At 43.5% G+C, this 20762-nt stretch overlaps 2 protein-coding genes across 3 annotated transcripts; one reads left to right on the top strand and one right to left on the bottom strand.

The window, feature by feature from the left end:
• The first annotated feature begins 112 nt into the window (after positions 1 to 112).
• LOC113649344 (jnk1/mapk8 associated membrane protein) lies at positions 113 to 3430 on the top strand. Its single transcript, XM_027157086.2, has 7 exons — positions 113 to 271; positions 829 to 908; positions 1356 to 1510; positions 1673 to 1879; positions 2363 to 2544; positions 2669 to 2745; positions 2856 to 3430. The coding sequence occupies exons 1-7, from the start codon at positions 268 to 270 to the stop codon at positions 3072 to 3074; spliced, it is 924 nt and encodes a 307-aa protein (XP_027012887.1). The 5' UTR covers positions 113 to 267; the 3' UTR covers positions 3075 to 3430.
• A 348-nt stretch (positions 3431 to 3778) lies between these two features.
• ccdc175 (coiled-coil domain containing 175) lies at positions 3779 to 17178 on the bottom strand. 2 transcript variants are annotated; one of them, XM_027157078.2, is made up of 19 exons: positions 16964 to 17178; positions 15090 to 15175; positions 14719 to 14830; positions 11688 to 11823; positions 11106 to 11334; positions 10866 to 10988; positions 10480 to 10589; positions 10318 to 10399; positions 9554 to 9690; positions 8709 to 8819; positions 8488 to 8559; positions 8243 to 8378; positions 7011 to 7133; positions 6306 to 6444; positions 6005 to 6084; positions 5487 to 5639; positions 5301 to 5403; positions 5120 to 5163; positions 3779 to 4860 (listed from the first exon to the last, which is right to left on the bottom strand). In XM_027157078.2, exons 1-19 carry the CDS (start codon positions 17028 to 17030, stop codon positions 4699 to 4701), a joined length of 2205 nt encoding a protein of 734 aa, XP_027012879.2. In that variant the 5' UTR covers positions 17031 to 17178; the 3' UTR covers positions 3779 to 4698. The 2 variants fall into 2 exon arrangements, with proteins under 2 accessions (XP_027012879.2, XP_027012878.2); XM_027157077.2 differs by having other exon boundaries at positions 7011 to 7136; positions 16964 to 17176.
• Between the last annotated feature and the right edge of the window lie 3584 nt (positions 17179 to 20762).

Raw genomic sequence — 20762 nt, 5'->3', positions numbered from 1 at the left:
GATCATACTTTATTCACGTAGCTATTTGAATTCGTTTTATAAAATCTTTACATTTCGATAAAAGAGAAACAGCTTTTGTATACTAGTTTCGAAAGAGCCGACCGGTTCAAAGAGTCGACTCTTTGGTGAATGACACATCACTAACAGAGACTTGTGCTGTAAGTTTCAGCTCGCAGCATCGCCAAGCTACTTGTTGGCTAATGTAGTTATCTAAGCTGGCGTTCCATCAGTCTTCTCTGTAACAGTCGGTGGATCGACATTAACGCGATGGGTACGTAGAAGCCGAAACATTCACCACGAAACTGGCTACGATTAGAAGTGTTTACAAAGGGAAACGTTTAGGAGTGCTAGCTGGCTAGCTAGGTATTTTTTCCACACCCGTATTCGGAGAAGTCATCGTTCTGCTCTGGGATTGGTTGTGCGCATTAAAGTATGCACAAACACGTCGTGGATTGGGCAGTTTGACAATATAACGTCTTATATCACTGTTAGTAGCCAATCCCAGTACAAGGGCGGGATTTTACTGATTTGATACGGGTGGGAAAATAAAACAGCTAGCTTGTTTGAGGTACTTGTCTAAGCTAAGCACATATATAATTAAATACACCGTGTACTATTTCACATACATGACGGTAGCATTTGTTAGCAAATTTGGCAGAAGGAATCGTCTTTTCTTATATGAAGTAAACAGAGATTCTATACATCCAGTTGTGCGTCAGGTAGCTAGCTTTTAGCCATTAGCTATTAGCCATTAGCTAGCTATCATTCTAGCTGACTAGCCTCCCAGATAGACGTGATTAGTTTATAAATGGTTGTGTTTTTATGTAGCTGTGGAGATGAGCTCCACCTGCCCGGGCCTTTACTGTGGAAAAACTCTTATTAACGGGACAATTGAAGGAGAATGTGGGGTAAGTGGTCCATTAGATTATTATTATTATTATTATTATTATTATTATTATTATTATTATTATTATTGATTTAATTTGTCTTTTGTGTAATGTCTTTTGTGTAATGTCTTGTTTGTCCTGCACTGTCTTTCTGTCTTGTTGTCTCACACTGTGTACACCAGGTTACACACATACACTTTATGTATCTAGGACTAACTTACTAAGTCCTTAGCCCTGTCTTTGTTTTATGTAGCATCCTGATCCACGGTTGTCTCATGTCACTGTGTACTGTTATATATGCAACAGCTATATACGGTTGTAATGACATTAAAAGCTACTTGACTTGTCCCTGGCAGGTACAGATCTTCACAGGTTGACTCTGAGTTTCGTTCTCTGCTCATGTGTCAATTAACTGTTATATGACCGCATATCCAGGGAAATAATCACGTGTTCCTCCTGCATGAACAGGTGTGTCCCAGAGGTGAGAGAGCAAACCTGGAGAAGATCTGTCAGAAGTGTACAGGTTCTCCGGAGCTGTACGACTGGCTGTACCTGGGCTTCATGGCCATGCTGCCACTAGTCCTGCACTGGTTCTTCATCGAGTGGTACTCAGGCAAGAAAAGGTAAAACCGTCAGCAGCGTGTGTGTGTGTGTGTGTGTGTATACAGTATTTATGCCATATCGAGGAGTTGAAACAGCAGTATGTAAAATCTGTGTTCTGTTTTTCTACTTAAAGCTGGTGTTCTTGTTATGCTTGATGATGTTTGTCGGTGTTGTGTGTGCAGTTCGAGCGCGGTGCTGCAACACGTGACTGCTCTGTGTGAGTGCGGCGTGGCGGCTGTGATCACCCTGCTGCTGAATGATCCTGTAGGAGAGCTGACCATCCGCTCCTGTAGGGTCCAGATGCTCTCTGACTGGTACACCATGCTGTACAACCCAAGTCCAGACTACATCACCACACTGCACTGCACCCAGGAGGCCGTTTTCCCTCTGTGAGTGTGTGTGTGTGTGTGTGTGTGTGTGTTTGTGTGTGTGTGTGTGTGTGTGTTTGTGTGTGTGTGTGTGTGTTTGTGTGTGTGTGTGTGTGTGTGTTTGTGTGTGTGTGTGTGTGTGTGTTTGTGTGTGTGTGTGTGTTTGTGTGTGTGTGTGTGTGTGTGTGTGTGTGTGTGTGTGTGTGTGTGTGTGTGTGTGTGTGTGTGTGTGTGTGTTTGTGTGTGTGTGTGTGTGTGTGTGTGTGTGTGTGTGTGTGTGTGTGTGAGTCCACATGTTGAATACTGGATTTTGATTGGTTGTCAGGTGTTGATTACTTCTCTATAACAGCACCTCTGGCAGTAGTGCATGTTTATATTAACACACTTGTTTTAACATATTATCATTTATATAGTAACAGCTCATTAACAGGGATGAATATTCAGGGGCGATATTAGAACATTAATTAAATACTGTGTGTGTGTGTGTGTGTGTGTGTGTTGCAGCTACACCATCGTGCTGATCTACTACGCCTTCTGCCTGGTGTTCATGATGCTGCTGCGGCCGCTGCTGGTGAAGAAGATTGCATGCGGTTTGGGGAAGACGGATCGCTTCAAAAGTATCTATGCTGCGCTGTACTTCTTCCCCATACTCACTGTGCTGCAGGCGGTTGGAGGAGGACTCCTGTGTAAGTATTTAACACCACCAGCTACACACTCCCACGCCTCCTCTACACATGTCCCTATGTGACTAGAGTCCTGAGATCGTGTGTGTGTGTGTGTGTGTGTGTGTGTGTGTGTGAAAACAAACAGATTATGCGTTTCCCTACATCATTCTGGTCCTGTCGCTGGTCACGCTTGCTGTGTACATGTCTGCTTCAGAGATCCAGGTAAAATACACACACACACACACACACACACACACACACACATACATACATACATACATACATGATGATAATGACATCTCTCTTTCGCTCTCCCTCTCTCTTTATTTCAGTCCTTTAAGAACCTTGTGGCCAAAAAGAAGCGTCTGGTGGTGCTGTTCAGTCATTGGCTCCTCCACGCTTACGGCATCATCTCCATCTCCCGATTGGATAAACTCGGGCAGGATTTGCCGCTATTGGCCCTCGTGCCTGGACCCGCACTCTTTTATTTACTCACGGCCCGATTCACTGAACCCAACCGCATTTTATCAGAAGGAGGAAACGGACACTGAGGCACCGACTTGCTTTACCGGCGTCTTCTAACTTTATCAGCGCACTTTAGGAAAGGAAGGAAACTCGTCTCACCTAAAGTCCGTCTCATGCCTCAGGTCTGCAGATCAGGAAGCGATTATAAAGTTTCATGTCGAATTCAAACGAGCGCTTTATAAACCCGGACTTTTGCTGCTATTTAAATGAAGCGTTTATGTAGAAATGAAATGATCGAGCTTTCGGTTTCCGGGTGTGAATTTGTTCTGTGACTCGTCAGCTACGTCATCGAGTAAATTCCAGGTTAAGGTGTAAACTCTGTACATCTCATTTTTCACTTTTTCTTTAAACTGAGGAAATAAATGTCCTGTTTTTTTCTTTTCTTTTACAGTTTATTTAAGAATAGTTCTGTTCATTCGTCGAGAATGTCGACGGTGTAATTTAACTACCTAGAAATAGCAGCGATGCTTAAAATTAGCATGTCGCTTGTTCATCTGTTCAGAACAACGTGGACTTTACAGCAGAGCCGTGATGCTGGAGATAAACAAAGACACCGTCAGTCAGCAGCTGTAACCTTCAGACCGAATCCTTCATGACTGACTGGAATCCGTGTTCTCTTTAAACCTCCATGTAAAGATGCTGAACAGCTTCGACACTCAGCCACTGAGCTGTAAATTATTACTCAATGCTACATTTTTTTACTTTGTAAATGTGTACAGGTACAGTTGTACTGATGGACTCTGTGTGTGTGTGTGTGTGTGTGTGTGTGTGTGTGTGTGTTTTTTCCTTTTCTCTCTGTTGTGTTTATTGCAGCTGGTCTGTGAGACCTTCTCCTTATTTATCCTGTTATTTGTCTCTTTTTGTGATCTTCTCTGTGCCAAACTGTCGCATGCGTGAGGTGAAGATTCTAAATGTTTTCGGGTCATTAACTCAGATCACGTGACGTACGTGTGGGAGACGTCTATCTCTGTATCTATATCTAGACATTTTTAAAAGCATGTTTAGTGTGTGTGTGTAGTGTGTGTGTGTGTGTAATGTGTGTGTAATGTGAGTGTGTGTGTAATGTGTGTGTGTAGGTGTGCGTTGGTGTGAGTGTAGGTGTATGGAATTGTGTGTGTGTGTGTGTGTAGGTGTATGTAATTGTGTGTGTGTGTGTGTGTGATGTGAGTGCGTGTAGGTGTGTGTGTGATGTGTATGTGTATGCAATGTGTGTAACGTCTCTGTGTAACGTCTCTGTCTCTGTGTGACGTCTCTGTGTGACGTCTCTGTCTCACGTCTCTGTGTGACGTCTCTGAATCCTGCATGTAAATAGATCTGTTCAGGGTTTCACTGTTGAGCAGAAACCTAAGCAGACGTGTGCAGTTACAGTTATTAGTGCAATATAAATGGATGACAAAAGAATTCTCTGACACACTTCATGAGTTTTACACGTCGCTGCCGAGATACGACTGTTTCAGCTTTTCTCATCTTTTATAAATAAACATTACGATCAAAGTGTTTTATTCCTTTTACACCACAGCAGTTAAAGGTTTTATCCATCCGAATTATCCATGAAGATGCTGTTGATGTTTCGGCTCTTAAAGAAAATGCAGCTGGAGCGGTTTCTTCATCTCTCTGCTGATTCCATGTGGAATAAAGACCGTAACGTTCTCACAACCTGTTGGAGCTCCTGATATCTAACAGCCTGCTCATGGCCTTCATCTCCGACTCCAGCCTGCCGTTGATGTCTCCGACGTTCTGCTTCCTCTCCTGGACCTCTAACATGAACGTCTGCATGGCTTCTAACAGCTTCTGGTCCTTTTCTGCAGATTCCTGCATCATGAAATATATTTATTATTTCTTTTTTGTGACGAAACTAAAATGTTAACGAAATACTCAAGTGATTAAGTCACATTTTTTTAAAGCCGGTGAAGGGACGAAGGTTTAAAGCTGCTCTGACGTTAAGTTTTGTGGACGTTCGGTGAGACTAAACTTGGACACTAAACTTCTGATGTTCTGTAATTAATTAATTAAATGAATGAATGAATGTTAACAAGTTGCTGTCAGTCAGGAGCTGCTGTAGGACACCTACCTCTGTAACCAGTTTATCTTCGCTCCAGGTTCCCACTAAACCTCCTGTAGAGACAAGACATTGGTTTGTGTTGTAGTTTAGGTTCAAGTTTGACACTGGATCGTAAAGACGGTGAGCATAAACAGATGTTCCTCCGGGATATACAGAATAAAAATGGAAGGAAACGTGTTAGTAGACTCACGATAAATGGACTTCAGTTCCTCTTTCATCCTGTCCGTTTCCTGTGCGTGCTTCACCTTCTCGTTCCTCGCGTTAACGATGTCCTCCTTCATTCGTTCGATACACTGAGATCAGGACCAGAGTTATCGTTAATCCAGAACTTGCTGTACGTTTCATTTAAAGAGCAGCTAATAATCAGATGACCCACCAGATGCAGGCGACTGTTCTCCATCTTTACTTTCTCCAGCATCAGTCCGATCTCATAAATGCTCCTCTCTGTTGCTCTGATCTGTTCGGCGTCTGATCCCGAGAGCTCCATGTGGTTCTCTCGCAAAGTCTGCAGCTCCTTCTTCAGAGCTTCCTGCACCGGTTACACATTTTACACTAATGGCATTTAACAAACACCCTTATCCAGAGTGACTTACAACTGAGCAACTGCTCAGGGGCCCAGCAGTGGCAGCTTGGTGGACCTGGGGTTCGAACCCATGACCTTCCAATCAGTAGCCCCCATACCACATCCCCATTATACAGACGTCAGCCGAGCTAACGGTCGGTTTGTGTATCATCGTTATGTTATATCTTTATGTTTACCGTTGATTCGTTCTCTCTAACAACAGCTCAGCACTTGTTTTATGAATACATCCTGGTTTCTATAGTAACAGCTCATCCACGGGGACGTGTAGAGTGGATGGTGTGTTATTGTAAGGGTAACTCGCTCTGCTTTACCTTCGACTGTAGCGTCGCTGCCACTCGCTCTTTCACCTCCTGGATGGAAAACTCCAGGTGAGATCTTCTGGCCTTCAGCTCTAATGAGTTCAACGTTGAGATAGCAGTAAAGAAGAAGATCATCATGTCAGGTATGTAATGTACACAAGGCACGGACACTGGAGACTCCTTCCAGATGTGTTTCTCCACATCACTGCGTCTCACCGTGTGTCTTAATATGGTTAATATGATGTTATTAGGAGCTGGATGCACTAAAGTGAAGTGTGTGTGTGTGTGTGTGTGTGTGTGTGTGTGTGTGTACCAGTTGATTGTTGTTTGAGGGCTCGATGTCGAGACTGATCAACATCAAACCGAGCCTCAGCCTTCGACAGCATCGACTCCTGATCCTTCAGCTCCTTTTCTTCCTCCAGTCGAGCTCGAGTCATTGACTCAGCCTCCATCTTTCAGAAAAATGTTAAATGCATTCTTTATTTAGGTGTGTGTGTGTGTGTGTGTGTGTGTGTGTGTTTGGCACTTCTGAAGATCTGGTAGATGAAACAACTGATCCACAACACACTTTTGCATAAATTTGCATACATTTGCATGTCGCACATCTTGAGCAATTGTGCGCCGCAGCACCGCGTTTATAATCTGACAGATCATTTATTTTATAATAAACAAATTTGCCTTTGATTTTTGATGAGAATGCCTTTGATGTTTTTTTTTATCTGTAGGAAATCACTGGAGCTTCTACCCCCCACCCCCCACCCCCCGGGGTGTTCATTTTAAAGCACATTAATCTTTATATCCAGTCAAACTCACAGGGACGTTTTAAAGGATTTAAACTGGAAAGTTTAACAGACTGGACATAATATTTGACAGCGCTGAGACTGTAACGAGAAGAGACGGAGCCTTTCTGAGTGTAAACATTATTATTAATATTATAATAAAGAATAAGAAGTGTTGTGTTTACAGAAAAGAAGGAAACTTTTACACATCACGCGAGTCGAGACGAGGCGAGACTTACTCTGATCTGCTGGATTTCGTCTCTGTACTTCATTTCCATCTGTTTGCGCTCGGCTTCCGCTCTGGAGATCTGGTGTGTGAGCTCCTCTAGTAAAGAGCTCGTGGCTTCGTCTTGGAGTTTTGTCTTCTACCAAATGTAATAAACGTTATAAAAAGAACATCATTAAAAATTTCAATATGATCTGTATCTACTGTGTGTGTGTGTGTGTGTGTGTGTGTGTGTGTGTGTGTGTGTCTGGTGTGTGAGTATACAGTATGTGTGTGTATGTGTGTGTGTGTGTGTGTGTGTGTGTGTGTGTGTCTGGTGTGTGAGTATACAGTATGTGTGTGTATCTGGTGTGTGTGTATACAGTATGTCTGTGTATCTGGTGTGTGTGTATACAGTATGTGTGTGTCTGGTGTGTGTATCTGGTGTGTGTGTATACAGTATGTGTGTGTGTATACAGTATGTGTGTGTGTATACAGTATGTGTGTGTGTCTGGTGTGTGTGTATACAGTATGTGTGTGTATCTGGTGTGTGTGTATACAGTATATGTGTGTGTCTGGTGTGTGTGTATACAGTATGTGTGTGTATCTGGTGTGTGTGTATACAGTATGTGTGTGTCTGGTGTGTGTGTGTCTGGTGTGTGTGTGTATACAGTGTGTGTGTGTATCTGGTGTGTGTGTATACAGTATGTGTGTGTCTGGTGTGTGTGTATACAGTATGTGTGTATCTGGTGTGTGTGTGTATACAGTATGTGTGTGTATCTGGTGTGTGTGTATACAGTGTGTGTGTGTGTCTAGTGTGTGTGTATGTGTGTGTGTGTCTGGTGTTTATTTGTGTGCATGTGTGTGTGTGTGTGTGTGTGTGTCTGGTGTGTATATGTGTGTGTGCACGTGTGTGTGTCTGGTTTGTATGCACGTGTGTGTATGTGTGTGTGTGTGTGTGTCTGGTGTGTATTTGTGTGTGTGTCTGGTTTGTATGCACGTGTGTGTATGTGTGTGTGTGTATTGTGTGTGGACACGTGTGTGTGTGTCTGGTGTGTGTGTTTATGTGTGTGTTTCTGGTGTGTGCGTCTGGTGTGTGTGTGTATGTGTGTGTCTGGTGTGTACGTGTGTGTGTGTATGTGTGGACATTTGTGTGTGTGTTTGGTGTGTGTGTGTGTGTGTATGTATGTGTCTGATGTGTGTGTGTGTGTGTGTGATCACACTTCCCTGTACTAACACCACTATCCCTTAATGGGAGCTTCTCACCTGGTCACTAAGCTCCCTGTATCTCGCCCTGTGTAATGTGAGGGCAGAACAGAGCTCCTTCACGCTGCCTTCATGTTGCTCTCTCAGAGTTTCCATCTTCACACTGAGGTTTTCTCTCTCGACCTCTAACTCTGCCCTGAAAAACCCCCCAAACCCCAAACTATAAACATCTCTCCAGTATAGACAACATTCCTATCTTCTGTTTCTGGATACTTTGATGGATCAGTGATGAGATTGTCATGAACCTGCTCTTCTTCTCTCTGCTCAGCTGCTTCTCGAGATCCAGCAGCTTCTTCTGAAACATCTCCACTGTGACTCTGAGACAAAGAAACATCCTTAGATTTTCACCACAGATTATTATTACCTTCAGATTTATTATCCTTCGCTCTAAACTCTCGACCCTTCGGATCTGCTCTTGGCTACGATCACACCGGAGCCTGCTTAAGGCTACAGATACAGAACGTACTTGTTGGCCTCATGAAGCTGCTTCATCTCCTCCTCCATGCCTTTGATTTGAAGTCTATATCTGGCGATGGAGGCGAATCGCTCATCCAGCCTCTGCTTCGATTTTTCCAGTCTGTAAGAAAAATAAAAGGAAAAAATTTCTGTAAAGAACAAAAGCCTGTGTTTAGATTTTTTATTCCTTTGCTTCTTCTTTATCTTTTTCATGAAGCACAAACTCGGCTTCTCAGCGTGATATTAAGAAACCGCAAAGAAGTAGAAACTCCTCTGTCCTGAAACTTTTAGGAAGCTCTGACACCGGAGACTCCTTCATGAAGACGTCGTTACAGGAAACTTCAGATGCTGTAGAAAGGGATCAGATACATTTCCTACCGCTTATCCGAACTACTCGGGTCACGGGGAGCCTGTGCCTATCTCAGGCGTCATCGGGCATCGAGGCAGGATACACCCTGGACGGAGTGCCAACCCATCACAGGGCACACACACACACACACACACACACACACACACACACACACACACTCTCATTCACTCACACACACACACTACGGACAATTTTCCAGAGATGCCAATCAACCTACCATGCATGTCTTTGGACCGGGGGAGGAAACCGGAGTACCCGGAGGAAACCCCCGAGGCACGGGGAGAACATGCAAACTCCACACACACAAGGCGGAGGTGGGAATCGAACCCCCGACCCTGGAGGTGTGAGGAGAACGTGCTAACCACTAAGCCACCGTGCGCCCGCACTTTAATCTCTTATTTTAAGCTGCGCTACGGCCCGAGCTGAAGAACACCTTCTGACCGAACACAGTCAGCGTTAATGACTCCATGTGAAATGATACTGACTGTCTTTTCAGGCTGCGGTGATCCGCCAGCGCGTCGTCTTCCTTTGTCCTCTGAGCTCTGAAAATAGATGAAAGCTCAGAGACAGCCTCGAGACGAACGCTGCTCTCCTTCTGTTCCTCTTCTATCTCTCGTTCCACCTGAACAACAAAGAAACAGCAAAAAAAAAAATCCCTTTAACTCAAATATAGTAATGGGGGTGGGGGGGTCATGGTGTGTTGGCATGTTGCTGTGTTTTAAGTGGAATGAAGAGCTTTGTGGTGTCCTGATGGAACACACACACACACACACACACACACACACACACACACACACACACACACACACACACACACAACAGATCTCATCTTAAACATGGCTTTCAAACATGTGTTTCATGAAACAAACTGTTAATCCTGCTCTAAAGATGAAAGCCGCTAATCTTCTTCTGATCTTCAGATAATCCCAAAGTTTATCTGAGTCCGTTTTGCTGCAGTTTATCCTTTAACCTGCTCGGACGCGACGGCCTCCGCTCGGTCGCTCGGTTTGAGCCGTAGCGGATCCGAGACCCGTCCGATCCTCGTCTCTGCTGAAGGTCATCTCTACGTGACGTACCTTTGAAGACGTGTTTTCAAAAGCTCGGTGTGAAGCCTCGGCTCAGCGAGGTCCAGCTCGGCGCAAATCGATGCCTTAAATCTCACATCTGAGAGACGGGATTTGGTGCTTTGATTTTGTTCCGGGCGAAAAAAAAGGAGATGTTTTAAGAGTTTGCTCAGCACATTTCGTACCGTCCGGATGTCCTGCTGAAGCCTGAGCAGCTGCAGGTCCAGTGCTTCTCTCAGCTCTTCTAGCTCTTTCTCACGGAGCTCTCTGTCAATAACACAAATTCGGAGCGTTAACAAAAATAAACAGCGAAGGAATCAGAGGTGAAGCTCCATCGGCTGACTTACTTCTGCTTACTGAGATCTTCTGACTTTTCATGCTTGCTCTCGATCTGTTCTGCATGTTTCCGCTGTGATGCCTTCAGTCCCAATGTTCTTCTCTCCGACGACGAGATTTGCTAAAAACGTAAGCAAGGTTTAATTAGAACACTTTATACATGACGACTAGCGCCCTAATTAGCTTTACTTAGCCACTAGATGTCGCTATAACGTTATAACACAGAAGGAAAAGATTTGGTTTCTCTAAACGAACTTAAATTTTAATACGAAACTATCTGTAATGTAACTCCAGAAGTTTCCTGGAGGTGAAAGGAGGTGGTTCCTGAGTTCCTGTAGCTGAAGCCTGTCTACGTTACATCCTGCATCGAGATTCAGAAGAACAGGAGTCGGTTTACATTGGAAAGCTCTTCAGCTCTCTCTTCTTTCTTCGTGAGCTCAGCTAAAGCCACGTCCAGCTCTTTCTGCATCTCACTGTTCATCTTGGTCTGCTCCAGAACGTTGCTGATCATCTCATCGATCTACAAAACAAACAAACGAAACCATCTGGACCTGCTGTGACCTGGTGGTGTGATGATGTGGTGGAGTTACTGTTACCACCTCAAAACTTTCGACCAATCAGACAAACTCTTCACTACCTGTTTCTCGAGCAGTTTCTTGGTTTCATCAAACTGCTTCCGCTCCGTGATCAGGTTCTCCTGGAGATCTTTCCTGACCGAGTGCACTAGAGAGATCTTCTCTTTCATAGTCTGGATCTCGTTCCTCGTTTCATTCAGCGTAATCTGAGCAGCGGCTTTCTCTGACAGCTGACGGTTGAGCCGCTCGATGAGCTCGGTGTAGCTCGCGTTCAGGAGCTGGTGTTCTGGTCTACAGAAATAATTTTAGGACGTGTTTATATCTGCACAAGCACCTGATTGGCTGTAAGGCATGAGCACTTATTAACACACCTGATACACATGGGCTTAAAGACCCTTTATTATTATCTCCAGTTTGGTCTCCTGCCGATTCTACAGCAGCTGGTTCTAGTAGAGAACCTCTGACCAATCAGAACCCAGAATTCTACAGCACTCAGGTTCTAGTAGAGAACCTCTGACCAATCAGAACCCAGAATTCTACAGCACTCAGGTTCTAGTAGAGAACCTCTGACCAATCAGAACCCAGAATTCTACAGCACTCAGGTTCTAGAGCATGAACAATGTTCGCTCGTCACTGTCACTCACAGAAGAACCCGGTTCTGTTCCTGCACAACTTTCTGTCTCTTCTCCATCAAATCGATTTCCTGAACAACGTTCGTCATCTGCAGCTGGAGCTGATTTACCTCGTCAGCGTTAGCACCTCTGGCAGCGGCCACGGCAGCTAGATATCACACAATGATACACACAGGACACACAATGATACACAATGATACACACAGACACACAATGATACACAATGATACACACAGGACACAATGATACACAATGATACACACAGGACACACAATGATACACAATGATACACACAGACACACAATGATACACAATGATACACACAGGACACAATGATACACAATGATACACACAGGACACAATGATACACACAGGACTCACAATGATACACAATGATACACAATGATACACACAGGACACACAATGATACACACAGGACACACAATGATACACAATGATACACACAGGACACACAATGATACACACAGGACACAATGATACACAATGATACACACAGGACACAATGATACACAATGATACACACAGGACACAATGATACACACAGGACTCACAATGATACACAATGATACACAATGATACACACAGGACACACAATGATACACACAGGACACACAATGATACACAATGATACACACAGGACACACAATGATACACACAGGACTCACAATGATACACAATGATACACACAGGACACACAATGATACACACAGGACACAATGATACACACAGGACTCACAATGATACACAATGATACACACAGGACACACAATGATACACACAGGACACAATGATACACACAGGACACACAATGATACACACAGGACACACAATGATACACACAGGACACACAATGATACACACAGGACACAATGATACACACAGGACACAATGATACACACAGGACACAATGATACACACAGGACACACAATGATACACACAGGACACAATGATACACACAGGACACACAATGATACACACAGGACTCACAATGATACACAATGATACACACAGGACACATAATGATACACAATGATACACAATGATACACAATGATACACACAGGACACAATGATACACACAGGACTCACAATGATACACAATGATACACACAGGACACACAATGATACACACAGGACACAATGATACACACAGGACTCACAATGATACACAATGATACACACAGGACACATAATAATACACAATGATACACAATGATACACACAGGACACACAATGATACACAATGATACACACAGGACACACAATGATACACACAATGATACACACAGGACACACAATGATACACAATGATACACACAGGACACACAATGATACACACAGGACACACAATGATACACAATGATACACACAGGACACACAATGATACACACAGGACTCACAATGATACACAATGATACACACAGGACACAATGATACACACAGGACACACAATGATACACACAGGACTCACAATGATACACAATGATACACACAGGACACACAATGATACACAATGATACACACAGGACACAATGATACACACAGGACACATAATGATACACAATGATACACACAGGACACATAATGATACACAATGATACACAATGATACACACAGGACACATAATGATACACACAGGACACATAATGATACACAATGATACACACAGGACACATAATGATACACAATGATACACACAGGACACATAATGATACACAATGATACACACAGGACACATAATGATACACAATGATACACACAGGACACATAATGATACACAATGATACACAATGATACACACAGGACTCACAATGATACACACAGGACACATAATGATACACAATGATACACACAGGACACATAATGATACACACAGGACACACAATGATACACAATGATACACACAGGACACACAATGATACACAATGATACACACAGGACACACAATGATACACAATGATACACACAGGACACACAATGATACACACAGGACACACAAGGATACAAACAGAACACACAATGATACACACAGGACACACAATGATACACAATGATACACACAGGACACACAATAATACACACAGAACACACAATAATACACACAGAACACACAATAATACACACAGGACACACACAGTGATACACACAGAACACACAATAATACACACAGGACACACAATAATACACACAGAACACACAATAATACACACAGGACACACAATAATACACACAGAACACACAATGATACACACAGGACACACAATGATACACAATAATACACACAGGACACACAATAATACACACAGAACACACAATAATACACACAGGACACACAATAATACACACAGGACACACACGGTAATACACACAGGACACACAATAATACACACAGGACACACAATAATACACACAGAACACACAATAATACACACAGGACACACAATAATACACACAGGACACACAATAATACACACAGGACACACACGGTAATACACACAGGACACACAATAATACACACAGGACACACAATAATACACACAGAACACACAATAATACACACAGGACACACAATAATACACACAGGACACACAATAATACACACAGGACACACAGTAATACACACAGGACACACACAATAATACACACAGAACACACAATAATACACACAGGACACACAATAATACACACAGAACACACAATGATACACACAGGACACACAATGATACACACAGAACACACAATAATACACACAGGACACACACAGTAATACACACAGGACACACAATAATACACACAGGACACACACGGTAATACACACAGGACACACAATAATACACACAGGACACACAATAATACACACAGAACACACAATAATACACACAGGACACACAATAATACACACAGAACACACAATAATACACACAGGACACACACAGTAATACACACAGGACACACAATAATACACACAGAACACACAACGATGGTGTAAAGCTCATGGAGATCACATGATCTACATGCTCACCTGATATTTCAGCAACAATATCATCACGCTGGCTCAGGAGCCGATGGCGCAGTTTTCCAGTTTCTATTGTTTCCACCTCCAGTTCCTCGTGCGCTGCTTTTCTAGATGCCTCCTAAATGAAACGTGTTAAATAAACCAAACAGATACGACATGAATCGTGACTGAAGTAAAACAGTACAGTACGTCTACATCATCACACTAACCACGAAGTCCACACATGAAACCTGAACATTTCTTATCAGAATTACTGTACAATCCAGCCTTCAAACGTTAGGCCACGCCCCTTTCCTGGTGATGATGTAGATGATGTTAAACTGGTAGCCATCAGAAGACACATTATTTATTCAGTCATTTATTTATTTATTTTTTACCAGTTCTTTAATGGCGTCTGATATCTGGCTCAGGTGACGACTGGCTTCTTGACTGAACGCCACTCCTTCTGCTCTCAGCTGCTTATCTAACAGGTACAAACAAACACAGCATCAGCTCAGATAAGCCGAGAGCAATTCAGGTGAAAATGAGCTTCAGGGAAGCAAATATGCTCCGAATTTTAATGACGTGTCACATGATCACGGAGATGACGGTGTGCACGGGGACAGCGTCGGGGAGACGAAGGGGACATTTTGTACGTCTTTAACATGACTGAGGGAAATCCTGTGACCTTTCGGCTTTACAGCGTAACGACGCTCACTTGAAAATACATTATGATAATGTTCAGGCCTCGGACCCACGGTTAGGAGCTTACACCTAAACACCAGCAGGTGGGCGGAGGAAGTGTCTTTCACAAACTCAACTTCCTGTCAACTTCCTGGTTTATAGGTACATTATAGACATAGTTATCTAGATGCTGAGTTGACTGTGTTGGATTTACACTGCTGTCATTATGGAGCGGTGTTTGGGGTGGTGTTTGGAGCAGTGTTTGGAGGAAAGTTTGGAGCTGTTTGGAGGAAAGTTCGGAGCAGTGTTGGAGCAGTTTTTGGAGCGGTGTTTAGAGCTGTGTTTGGGGTGGTGTTTGGAGGAGAGTTTGGAGCTGTGTTTGGAGCAGTGATTGGGGTGGTGTTTGGAGGAACGTTTGGAGCAGTGTTTGGGGTGGTGTTGGGAGGAAAGCTTGGATTGGTGTTTAGAGCAGTGTTTGGTGTGGAGTTTGGAGCTGTCTTTGGAGGAAAGCTTGGAGCGGTGTTTGGAGAGGTGTTTTTGTGATGGTGTTTGGAGCAATGTTTGGGGTGGTGTTTGGAGGAAAGTTTGGAGGAAAGTTTGTAGCGGTGTTTGGGGTGGTGTTTGGAGGAAAGGTTGGAGCGGTGTTTGGAGCGGTGTGGATGCAGCAATCTTTCAAGTCTCAGCCACAAGGCATTGTTGCTCACAGGTAAGTGATGTAGTTTATAATTTACAGTTATTTCACACGTAAGTGCTTAAAAGTCTGAGAGAAAAACATCATCATTCATCAGCGTCCAGTTTACATGTGGACTCTGATCTTTGTTCTGTTTCTATCCCATGACAAGTTCACCAGTCGTATCAGTTAAACACCTCTGTGGATTTGTGTAGCTTCATCCAGAGGTGGACATCAAAACCAGCCTTTTGAGCTCATGACCTTCATCATGAGTCATCTCAATTCCTCTGCAAGAATCAGCGTTCACTGAGCAGAAGAGTTGAAGTCGGGACAAGGCCGTGAGTGGAACCTTAATCCTAGCCTGTAGACCACCAGGAGACCACTACAAACATCTTCTCCTGTCTGTGGACATCTCCAGCTGTTCCTTGGGTTTTTTTCTGGACTAATTCTCTCTCTTTACCTTTCAAGATTAAAAAACAAACAACAAAAGCTTCTCCTGTGACTTCTGATGGCAGAAGCACAAGAACTAAGTTAATGGTTTCTCAATAATGGGGTGAAGATTTATACAAAACCCTCCGGAGTGATTAAATGATCTTACTGATGGTGTATGAATGATCTTACCCACCTGATGATGGTGTATGAATGATCTCACCCACCTGATGATGGTGTATGAATGATCTTACCCACCTGATGATGGTGTATGAATGATCTTACCCAGCTGATGATGGTGTATGAATGATCTTATCCACCTGATGATGGTGTATGAATGATCTTACCCAGCTGATGATGGTGTATGAATGATCTTACCCAGCTGATGATGGTGTATGAATGATCTTACCCACCTGATGGTGATGTATGTGATGTATGAATGATCTTACCCAGCTGATGGTGATGTATGTGATGTATGAATGATCTTACCCAGCTCTCCCAGATGTTCCAGTGCCATGTTCACAGCTGGGAAGTCGGGCACTAAACACGAGGCCATGACAAAAACAGTGAGAAGTTAAAAAAAGTAAAGTTGTCTCTGTGTCTGAATTGTGATGGAGACGGTTGGAGAAAGTTTGGCGTCTCTGCTCCACGTGTGTGTTGTGTACGAGACGCGTTGTCATGGCAACAGGCCCCGCCCCCGGCTGAGCGATCAAAGGAATTCTAACAGCACTAACCACGCCCCCCGATTCTCAAACCAGCTTTAACGAGTTGTACTAAATTTACTAAAAGTTTCAAAAGAAATAATAACTAGACAAGAAGTTATTTGGTTTATTAGGATTATCAGAACTGTTTATTTATTTATCTTTACGTCTCTCTCTCTCTCTCTCTCTCTCTCTCTCTCTCTCTCTCTCTCTCTCTCTCTCTCTCTCTCATATTTCATTAGAAAATTATTGTTTTTTAAATTAGACCTGAGCTGCTCCTTGATGCTGGAGTTTCAGGACTGAACAATAAACCCAGGAGGAAGTAAAGAGCGAAATGTGATGAGTGCATGAGACTGACAGTGAAATGAAGGACGTGTTGTTATGGAGAAATGTCTATAAATATAAGAGCGCTGTTCCTCATAAGTCCGCGAGGGGGCGCTCTTATTCCATGAGCTGAATCTCGCACATGCTAAGACGCCATTAAACTGTTCAGGGCTGCACTTTATTATTATTATTATTATTATTATTATTATTATTATTATTATTATTATTATTATTATTATTATTATTATTATTATCCTGCCTCAGACAAAGATTTTCTCTTTCCTGGTTTAAATGTGTTTTCTCTCTGTCTTTTGCACTCCTTATTGATCTGCCTGCATGTGTGTCTGTCTCTCTACCCGTGTGTCTGTCTCTCTACCCGTGTGTCTGTCTCTCTACCTGTGTGTCTGTCTCTCTACCTGTGTGTCTGTCTCTCTACCCGTGTGTCTGTCTCTCTACCCGTGTGTCTGTCTCTCTACCCGTGTGTCTGTCTCTCTACCTGTGTGTCTGTCTCTCTATCCGTGTGTCTGTCTCTCTACCCATGTGTCTGTCTCTCTACCTGTGTGTCTGTCTCTCTACCCGTGTGTCTGTCTCTCTACCCGTGTGTCTGTCTCTCTACCCGTGTGTCTGTCTCTCTACCCGTGTGTCTGTCTCTCTACCCGTGTGTCTGTCTCTCTACCTGTGTGTCTGTCTCTCTACCTGTGTGTCTGTCTCTCTACCTGTGTGTCTGTCTCTCTACCCGTGTGTCTGTCTCTCTATCCGTGTGTCTGTCTCTCTAGCTGTGTGTCTGTCTCTCTACCCGTGTGTCTGTCTCTCTACCTGTGTGTCTGTCTCTCTACCTGTGTGTCTGTCTCTCTACCTGTGTGTCTGTCTCTCTAGCCGTGTGTCTGTCTCTCTACCCGTGTGTCTGTCTCTCTATCCGTGTGTCTGTCTCTCTAGCTGTGTGTCTGTCTCTCTACCCGTGTGTCTGTCTCTCTACCTGTGTGTCTGTCTCTCTATCCGTGTGTCTGTCTCTCTAGCTGTGTGTCTGTCTCTCTACCTGTGTGTCTGTCTCTCTACCCGTGTGTCTGTCTCTCTACCCGTGTGTCTGTCTCTCTACCTGTGTGTCTGTCTCTCTACCTGTGTGTTTATGTGGAGAAGACAGAGTGTGTTGCAGTGATAGTGTTTATGTGGAGAAGACAGAGTGTGTTACAGTGATAGTGTTTATGTGGAGAAGACAGAGTGTGTTGCAGTGATAGTGTTTATGTGGAGAAGACAGAGTGTGTTGCAGTGATACAGCACGGACGACGTGGAGGCAGAATAGAGTCAGTTTTAATTGGACTCAGCTGAATGAAATCACAGGCTTGCTGAAAGCTCCAGACTCTTTATCTGCACTCCTGCTTTTCACTCTGGTCTCTTAGGAAATCACTAACAAGCTGGAAGTGATTGTGGAATTTCAGAACAGTGTTTAACTGTTGGACTGCTGTGTGTGTGTGTGTGTGTGTGTGTGTGTGTGTGTGTGTGTGTGATATTTAATTTCAGCACATCTGCTCCACTGAAATGACCTCAATGTAAACAGAAGTCATGTTCATGTGAAGTTGTATAATATCTCAATATGAGCTACATAGTGGACATTTAACTCTACTGTATAGAACAAGATTGATTCAATTCATTTGAGTCAGTTTTGTCAAGTGATTCATTCCCAGATTTGCTCGATGTCTCCTTCACTTGTGAAGATGTAGCGTGTAGTTAAGTAGCTCATGATCACTGATTTTTTTTTTGCTTGTATGATTTCAGAATCTTTATTTTGAAAATGAGCTGAAACTGACTCATGAACCTATTTTAGTTTATTTGTTTAACCAGAATGAGTGAATCTCTGTCATGACTGAAATGATTCTCTGACTTGAGTTGTGTGCATATGATTCATAAAGAATCATGTAAAGGTGTGAAATCCTTCATGTAGGACCAAGACAAGAGCTCTAGTGTTAAACTGCTTTATTCCCAACTCTGTAACTCATTTCATTATAATGTGACTCCTGTAATTTATCAGCTTAAAGTCTTCAGACAACTTGCAGTAAGTCATCATTGTTACTTGTGTGTGTGTGTGTGTGTGTGTGAGTGTGTTTATCCTGTAGCTTTGCGCACAGCAGTGTGTGTGTTTTTATCTTTTAGCTTTATGTACAGCAGTGTGTGTGTGTGTTTATCCTGTAGCTTTGTGTACAGCAGTGTGTGTGTGTGTGTGTGTGTGTGTGTGAGTGTGTTTATCCTGTAGCTTTGCGCACAGCAGTGTGTGTTTTTATCTTTTAGCTTTATGTACAGCAGTGTGTGTGTGTGTGTTTATCCTGTAGCTTTGTGTACAGCAGTGTGTGTGTGTGTGTGTGTGTGAGTGTGTTTATCCTGTAGCTTTGTATACAGCAGTGTGTGTGTGTGTGTGTGTGTGTTTATCCTGTAGCTTTGTGTACAGCAGTGTGCGTGTGTGTGTGTTTATCCTGTAGCTTTGTGTACAGCAGTGTGTGTGCGTGTGTGTGTGCGCGCTTGTGTGTGTGTGTGTGTGTGTGTGTGTTTATCCTGTAGCTTTGTGTACAGCAGTGTGTACAGCAGTGTGTACAGCAGTGTGTACAGCAGTGTGTGCACGTGAGTGTGTGCACGTGAGTGTGTGCACGTGAGTGTGTGCACGTGAGTGTGTGCGCGTGAGTGTGTGCACGTGAGTGTGCGCGCGTGTGTGTGTGCACGTGAGTGTGCGCGCGTGTGTGTGTGTGCGCGTGTGTGTGAGTGCGCCCACACTCATGTCCTCAAGCCGGAGCAGTGTCCGATGTCCCACATGCACGGTTCCCTCAGATTATGTTTACAGCCGAGACCATTAGAGGACTTGATTATGCGTAATGGAAGTTAGTGCACTTTCATTTCACGCTTTATTTATCACTCATCCAAGGTCAAGTGGTGCTGCACGCTTTGTTTTACACGGCGCAGAGGGTAACGTTTCTCATGACGGCAGAAAACATTTGCGGTTCGATTTGAAGTTCCTGTGTTTCATCTCGTCAGTTGTTATTGTTGTGACTCAGGGGTTTCATGCACTTTGTCCTTTAGTTACGTTTATTATTGTGGAGCGTTGTGTAAAGTTTAAACTTCTTTATAATGACAACATCAGAAAACTTCATGTTACTCCTTTATACACATGACAAAGTAAAACATGACAAAGATGTGAAGTCTCTCTGTTATGTCGAGTTTATCGTGTAGTTTGTGAAGCCTTGAGGCTGAAACACACACAGCTCCGTCAGAACTCCTGC

The sequence above is a fragment of the Tachysurus fulvidraco genome, chromosome 12 (assembly GCF_022655615.1).
Source record: "Tachysurus fulvidraco isolate hzauxx_2018 chromosome 12, HZAU_PFXX_2.0, whole genome shotgun sequence".
Classification (NCBI taxonomy): domain Eukaryota; kingdom Metazoa; phylum Chordata; class Actinopteri; order Siluriformes; family Bagridae; genus Tachysurus; species Tachysurus fulvidraco.
The sequence above is the reverse complement of the archived record's forward strand: the minus strand, read 5'-3'. Positions and strand labels throughout refer to the sequence as shown.